The sequence below is a fragment of the Squalius cephalus genome (assembly GCF_949319135.1).
Source record: "Squalius cephalus genome assembly, chromosome: 6".
NCBI classification, from domain to species: domain Eukaryota; kingdom Metazoa; phylum Chordata; class Actinopteri; order Cypriniformes; family Leuciscidae; genus Squalius; species Squalius cephalus.
The window spans coordinates 37,534,426-37,542,358 of NC_137127.1; the positions used below are offsets into that span (position 1 = coordinate 37,534,426).

Genomic DNA, 7,933 nt, shown 5'->3' on the forward strand with positions numbered 1-7,933 from the left:
TTTTAAATGCACAGCGCAGCACACTGTGACTCCATGTTGCTTTGAGCACATCATTCTGCACCCGCGATGCGCATACGCGCTTTGTGCGCTCTGTTTTGAAGCGTTTCATATTATCATGGTTTTGCGCACTGAAAGATTATTAAAAGCCTATATTTTTTATACCTAGCCTGCACAATACATTTAAAATAAGCATAATTTAATTGTATATTATTTCTGTGTAGTGTAGTGCAGGCTTTATAAATATACACTTCTGAATTCTTGACATTCATATATAAATATAAAATTGTGAAATGTATGATTGCCTGATTGAATTTTATAAGAGTACTAATAGTAATTTGTTTTTATTAACATGTTTAGATTTTATAAAATTACTATGCAGATTTTTTCAAGAATTACTTTTTTGCTGCTGATTTATACACTCACTAAGTTTAATAAAAATACATAATACATTTATGTAATATTTAAAGGTGTTAACTGTAATCTTACACTGCAAAATGATAACTTACAAAGGATTAAATTCATCACAATTATGTAAGTATCTGGATATTTGCCGCGGGGCGAGGGCTTCGATAACCTCTCTCTTTTTTGACAACATGTTTGCATCCCTGGTGATGATCAGTTTCATTACTATTATGCAGTTCTAACCAACCCCACCCATTCTCCCTACCCGCTAAAAACAGGTTTCTCCCTCTTTCCAAATTCATATTTAACCCACCATAAAATTTCTAAATAATGCAAAACATTTTTGTTATTGTGATCATCATAAAGGCCTTAAGCTGAAATGTTGTACTGCATTTCTAATCATTATGCATAATTGTAACAGTATCTTATGCATTTACAAAAACACCTTTAATTTATGCTTTATTTTATATGCTTATTTTTTTACATGTGTGCTTTCTATCTTTTATGTACTAGGGGCTATGCTGAAATGTCACAGACTCAGTCCAATATGCTGCAACATCAGAATGTTTCTGTAGTGCTGCTGGTGAGGATTATGATTTTTAGTTTGCACTCTGATATAAAACACTGGTTGTATTCATTTATATTGTACAACACAACATTGTGCCTACTTTATTGAAATCAGCCTTTACACTGTCCATTCATTTCTGTTAATGTACATTTAATATTTAAGGGTCATCTGCTGATCCTGAGGCAAAACCTCAGTCTTCAGAATCCCATTCATCTGATTCCCAAGCAAAAGAGACTACTCCAACTGAGGCACCTTCTGCAGATGTTTCAGATAAAGTCCAGCAAGCTCCACCTTTTGACCCAGCTGACTGGCCTTTTGTCTTGTCAGGTGCAATGAGATCTGATTTAATAAACAGAGGTCCAATGCAACCAAAATCTGACTTTAAATTTCCCAGAAGAGAAGATGGAAGATCATGTCACCAACACTACTTTTACAGGACTTTGTTAAATGGTGAGCAAATTAGGAGAAGCTGGTTAAGCTATTCACCTAAAAGCAAAAGCACTTCTGCTTTTGCTGTAAATTGTTTTCTGTAAAAGAGTACAACTTAATCAGAAGTGGATTAAATGACTGGAAAAATGCACCATCCCTTTTAAACATCCACAAGAACTCACCTGAACACATCAAACATCTGGCAGCATGGAAGGAGTTAGAGATGTGTCTGGAAAAGGGGGAAACAATATACATGCAGGAAATGTCACTTCTAGAGTTTGAGAAGAGGCGCTGGAGGGAGGTTCTTACCCGCTTAGTGGCAATAATCCAGTCTCTTTCACGCAGAAACCTGGCATTGAGAGGATCAAGTGACACACTGTATCAGCCAAACAATGGTCACTTTTTAAAAGAGGTGGAACTCTTAGCTAAGTTTGATCCTGTAATGCAGCAACATATTGCAAGGGTACAACGTGCTGCTGGCAAGCATCCACATTACTTGGGGAAGACCATTCAGAATGAGCTAATTGCAGCAATGAGTGGCAAAGTAATAGAAAAAATAGTGACAGACATCAAATCTGCTAAATACTTCTCAATCATACTGGATTGCACTCCTGATGTAAGCCACCAGGAGCAAATGTCTGCTGTCTTACGGATAGTCAGTCTCAATGACGTTCCAGAGATCAAGGAGCATTTCATTGGTTTCCTTGTAGCTGAAACAAACACTGGTGAATGCTTGTCAAAGCTGATTCTTGAAAAGCTGGAGGAACACAATCTTCAATTTGATGATTGCAGAGGTCAAGCGTATGACAATGGATCTAACATGAAAGGTAAACACAAGTGTGTCCAGGCAAGGCTGTTGAAGAAGAATCCTCATGCTTTTTTTGTGCCATGTGGTGCACACACACTAAATTTGGTTGTGGCTGATGCAGCCAAAGCTTCTTCAGATGCAATGAGTTATTTTGGATACCTCCAGAAAATCTACTGCCTTTTTTCAGCAGCTCCTCAAAGGTGGGCAATACTTAAAAAACATGCTGAAATCAGTGTAAAGGTCTGGACAGAAACAAGATGGGAGAGCAGGATTATAAGCGTAGAGGCTCTGCGCCATCAGGCCTCAGAGGTAAGGGAAGCTCTCTTGGAATTGAGGGACAAGGCCACTGATGGAAACATCAGAACTGAAGCTCAGTCGTTGGCAGAGGAAGTGGGTTCATTCCGCTTCTCCATTTGCTCTGTGGTGTGGAACGACATTCTTTCCTCTGTCCATCATGCAAACAAGCTGATGCAGTCACCTGACATGCAGTTAGATGTAGCTGTTGATCTTCTCAATAAGATACAGAGGTTCCTCACTGACTACAGAGTCACTGGTTTTGCAGCAGCTCAAGCTACAGCCAAAGACATCTGTGATGCCATGAATGTAGAAGCCACACGGAAGCAGAAAAGGCTGAGGAGCACAAAGAAACACTTCGCCTATGAAGCTCATGATGAACCATTCATGGATGCGTTGAAGATGCTAGAAGTGACATTCTTTTACACGGTTGTAGACGCTGTCAAATCTTCTGTTGAATACAGGTTTGTCAGTTTCAGTGAAGTGAAAGACAAGTTCAGCGTGCTCCTCAACTTCAAGAGTCTGACACTAAGTGAATTGGGAGCACAATGTGAGACACTTAGTAAAACTCTATCGACAAACAAAGATGCAGACATCAGTGGAAGGGAACTTGCTCTTGAGTTGACAAACTTCCCACAACTGCCGTCAAGCAAAATGACCCTGATTAGCCTCCTGTCATTTATTCACACTCAGCATTTGACAGAAATTTACCCCAATCTCTGGACAGCTCTTCGAATCGCATTGACCTTACCTGTTACTGTAGCCAGTGCAGAAAGAAGCTTTTCAAAGCTCAAACTAATCAAAACATACCTGAGATCCACAATGGCCCAGGAGCGCTTATCAGGACTTGCTATTCTGAGAAACATGTGAGACTGTGTCATATGATGAGGTGATTGACGACTTTGCAGCAAAGAAGTCACGCAAAGTAAAAATCTAAATCTGTAGCCTTATATTTTATTATAGAATTAATTTCTTTTTTATTTGATTTAGTTTTTATGTACAATTTATTTATTTTATTTGTGTTTCATGTATATATGTTTAGTTTCATTTTTCAAGCTCACTTGCACTCTTGTTTGTTTAAATTCATGTAAATATTTTTTCAAATGTACGTTGAATGTTACAGTTTTATACACTTAAATATTGAGCAATCTATAGCCTAATTCTTTTTTATATACACTACCGGTTAAAAGTTTTAGATCGGTAAGATTTTTTATGTTTTTAAAATAAGTCTCTTCTGCTCACCAAGGCTACATTTATTTGATTAAAAATACAAACAAATACAGTAATATTGTGAAATATTATGACAATTTAAAACTGAATTTAACTACTAACTATTCAACTAAAGCTGAATTTTCAGCATCATTCCTCCAGTCTTCAGTGTCACATGATCCTTCAGAAATCACTCTAATATGATGATTTGATGATCAAGAAACATTCGTTATTATTATCAATGTTGAAAACATTTGTGTACAAATTTTCATCAAAATTCTTTGATGAATAGAAAGGTCAAAAGAACAGCATTTATTTAAAATAGAATATTTTCTAACATTATAAATGTCTTTACTGTAACTTTTGATCAGTTTAACTCATCCTTGATGAATAAAAGTATCGATTTATTTTATTTATTTCCCCCAAAAATAAAAAATTAAAATTCTTATTGACCCCAAACTTTTGAACGGTAGTGTTTAATGTTGCTTTAGATTTCAGAGAACTGCTGTTCTTTTGAACTTTCTATTCATCATAGCATCATGAAATAAAAATGTAAATTACTGTTTTCAACATTGATAATAATCATAAATGTTTCTTGATCATCAAATCATCATATTAGAATGATTTCTGAAGGATCATGTGACACTGAAGACCGGAGTAATGATGCTGAACATTCAGCTTTGATCACAGGAATAATTTACACTTAACTATATATTCACATAGAAAACAGATGATTTAAATTGGAATAATATTTCACAATAATACTGTTTTTGTTAGTATTTTTTTATCAAATAAATGCAACCTTGGTGAGCAGAAGATACTTCTTGAAGAGTTCAGATGCAAAAGCCTCTAAGTGCCATCTGAAATTTTCTTCTTTCTATCAAGCTTGTATATTTAAGTTCAGTAAATTCACTTAAATGGCAATGAAAATTACCTATTCATTATCATTTAAGTGAATTTACTGAACTTAAATATACAAGCTTGATAAAAATGATCATTCTAGAAGAAAATTTCAGATGGCACTTAGAGGCTTTTGCATCTGAACTCTTCATATATATAATTAATTATACAATTCATACTTTTTTTCTTTTTTTTGAGTTTCATGTAAATATTTTTTCATATGTTGAATGCTATACACTTAATACACATTTATAAATTTAAATATTGAAATTGTCGTCTCATGTGCTTTCTCTTCCTTCATAAAATTGTAATGACAGTTTTTTACTCCAGTGGGGCCAATTTTCATGATCTTGCCTAGGGCCCCACAACCCAACGGGCCGGCACTGATTACAGGGATTGATGTGTCGGGGTATAAAGGGTTTTAAAAAAAACTACATCTTTGTCCAACCTTAGGCTATTTATGAGAAACCTCTTTATAAACCAAACCTTGAGGGTGATCTTGAATACATTCATTTCAAGGCAATTTCTCTACTACAGAACAAAACACAAGAAAGATCATGGATGACATCTACTGGCAATGGGGGTAAATGCATTAGTTAGTAACAAACAGAAATAAGCACTGAAAGAAGACTTGTGATATTGTAGTAATCACTCATTTTCATAGTAAATAAAATAAAATAACTAGAAAAATAAAAATCTATAAATTTCTGATCTGTACAACTTTTCATGCAGCTGGAAAACAAAATCATACCCGTTATTGTACGCTAGCTTGTTTTGGTAGCAAAAATGTAAAAAATAACAGTTACCCTCAGGAATATTTAAAGATCATCACAGTTTTTTCTGCATTCAATAAAAGATTGCAATTTTAATGCTGCCTATCAATTTCTGTCCATTATAGAGATATTGATTAATAGGGTGACTTTTTTTTTATTTTATAGTAAATCATCAAGTCTAAACAGAGCTACACCTAATTCCCTTAAACCCACACACAGGCTAAAATGCTCACCAGCATGGGGCAAAAGGCATAGCCTATTTTATAAATAGTTTTGCTAAAATATTATGTGTTTAATAATGTCTAAGTTAATACTTGTTAGAAATAGGCCAAATCACTTTAAAGTTTGCACTATTGTCTGTTTATTTTGAAAAATAAAATGATACATTTTTGTTTAATAAATATATATTAATATAAAATATATTTAAAAAATACATAAAGAATTTTTTTTTTTTTTAAATTAAAGATTCTGAAAGCATTGAATGAGATCCCATAATAATTTAATATAGTGTAGGGTTTCGCTACTAGGAGTAACCAGGCGGGTAATTTCTTCTTCTGAGACTTTATCACGCTTTTTGAATATGTGCATCATAATAAACAGACTTTTCCAATGAATGTGTCATATATCACTGAAAATGGGAGAAGTTCAGCTTTTATGTGGTATATGGCACATCATTATGATGATTATGGTTCAAATGTGTTGCGCAAGTTTTAAAAATAAGTTTCAATACACAGTCAATATTAAAGAAATCAAGGTTATATTTTCACAGAATGTTCTTTACATTATGTTGGATGATATATGTTGATATATGATTATACAAATATCACATATGTTGAGAGTGTGTATAAGGTTGATTGACAGGTCAGTTTACATTGACAGAATGCATGTAAAAAAAAGAGCACAGTTTTATGACATTGTATTATGTCCCAAAGCTTGCCTATGTTACCGGTCTCAAACAGGGAAGGATGATAGATAGTAACTGTAGGAAGTGATGAGAGAACAGATAGTGTCTGCAGCGTTCTGGTGCTTTCTTCAACGACTTTTCTCTTTTTAACCTTTTCAGGTAACAGGTAAGCACAACACATTCAAAACAGGTCATGTATATGTATAACACATTATTTTGCAGGTCATGTTCTCTGTGCAATTTAATTTACAGCATTTAAATGTATGTCCATTAAGTCAGCTAATGGATTTCTCTTCTATATTACACTTTTAAGCAACTTCAATAAACATCTGGATACAACTATACATGTGTCTTGTCTCTTACCATCACCCCATGTGTTCACTCAACACTTCAATTGATCTTTAACGTTTCACTTTATCTATTTAAGATATAGTGAAGTTCTATACAAAGAGAAATCAGAATAACTCCAATGCAACAAACATGGTCCGTGTAACGCTTCACAATTCAGTTTTCAGACCATACAATGCAAATGCAAAAATGAAAAAATGAAACCAGACATTCTTTTTTCTTGTTTTTCCAGTACATTATCAAATATTGCCTTTTTCTCCCCTTTTTTCAATTTTACTTTTGCTAAATTGTGACTTCAGAAACAAACATTTGAATAAATGAAATCTAACCGATGTTCTATTTTTCCATTTTTCGTCTTGTAATTTGTGCCGTGGGCGGTACCATTAGCACGGGGGTGTGGCCGTGGACTAACTTTACTATCATTTCATTGATGTAACTGCTTTATTTGAACTTCATGCACGTTTGAGGAGAAGTTTAAAAGACGGAACACAGGACAACATTTTTCACCCGAAGTGCCATAACTTGTATTATTAGGCTAATAGTCTACATGTACTAAATTATAAGGCAGTCTCGGACCGGCCATCGGGAGCAGCCGGGAAAAGTGAAATCCCGGTGGCCTGGGTATGATTTGGCACATTGCCCTACCTGTTTGTATTGACCTTATTAATAAAAAAAAGCTTTTTTTTGTTAGGTTTTTAGCTCTCGTTTGTAATAGCCTACAATACAATAAAGATGCAGATGTTTTCACTATAGCGGGCATTGTTCGTTACCACGGCATCCGCTTGAGCTTCTGTGTGCTTTAGCTCTACACCGCTTCTCGTTCCTGTGCCCTTAAATCTAGCACAGTTGTAGAACTCTAGTCTGTTCATTACAATAGAAGCAGTTCGCCGGGATATGAGCATGAGGCGATACTAGGCTATAGCTAACTGTGCTGCAAATCAAGAGCAATAATATTTATTTATTTTCAATAAATAAACAGAAATACCTTGCTACGTTTGGCACATTGCCCAGCTTGTTTTTTATTTATTTATTCGAGCACATTAAATTCGCCATTCGATAATGAATCAGCACTATAGACATTAAATATTGTATTAGCCTACAAACGAGAGCTAAAAACCTTTAAAAAATTGGGGGGAAAAATATGCTTATTTTTTTCTATATTTTTGCTTAGTAGGCTATAATTTTTATCGTTATTCTAGATTCCCGTGAAGGATCTTGAAAAGCGCTGCTGCTCGCGAGCCACCCCCGTTCTGCTGCACTGAAAATGAACTGTCTGGGATCTCGTGGTTGTGGCCGGT

General features: G+C 34.9%; 1 protein-coding gene across 1 annotated transcript; it reads left to right on the forward strand.

Annotated features, from left to right (window-relative positions):
- Nucleotides 1-1,622: 1,622 nt before the first annotated feature.
- On the forward strand, nucleotides 1,623-3,371 carry LOC307159892 (zinc finger MYM-type protein 1-like; the record flags this gene model as incomplete). The annotated part of the gene is made up of 1 exon (XM_079873590.1): nucleotides 1,623-3,371. The coding sequence occupies one exon, from the start codon at nucleotides 1,623-1,625 to the stop codon at nucleotides 3,369-3,371; it is 1,749 nt and encodes a 582-aa protein (XP_079729716.1).
- Between the last annotated feature and the right edge of the window lie 4,562 nt (nucleotides 3,372-7,933).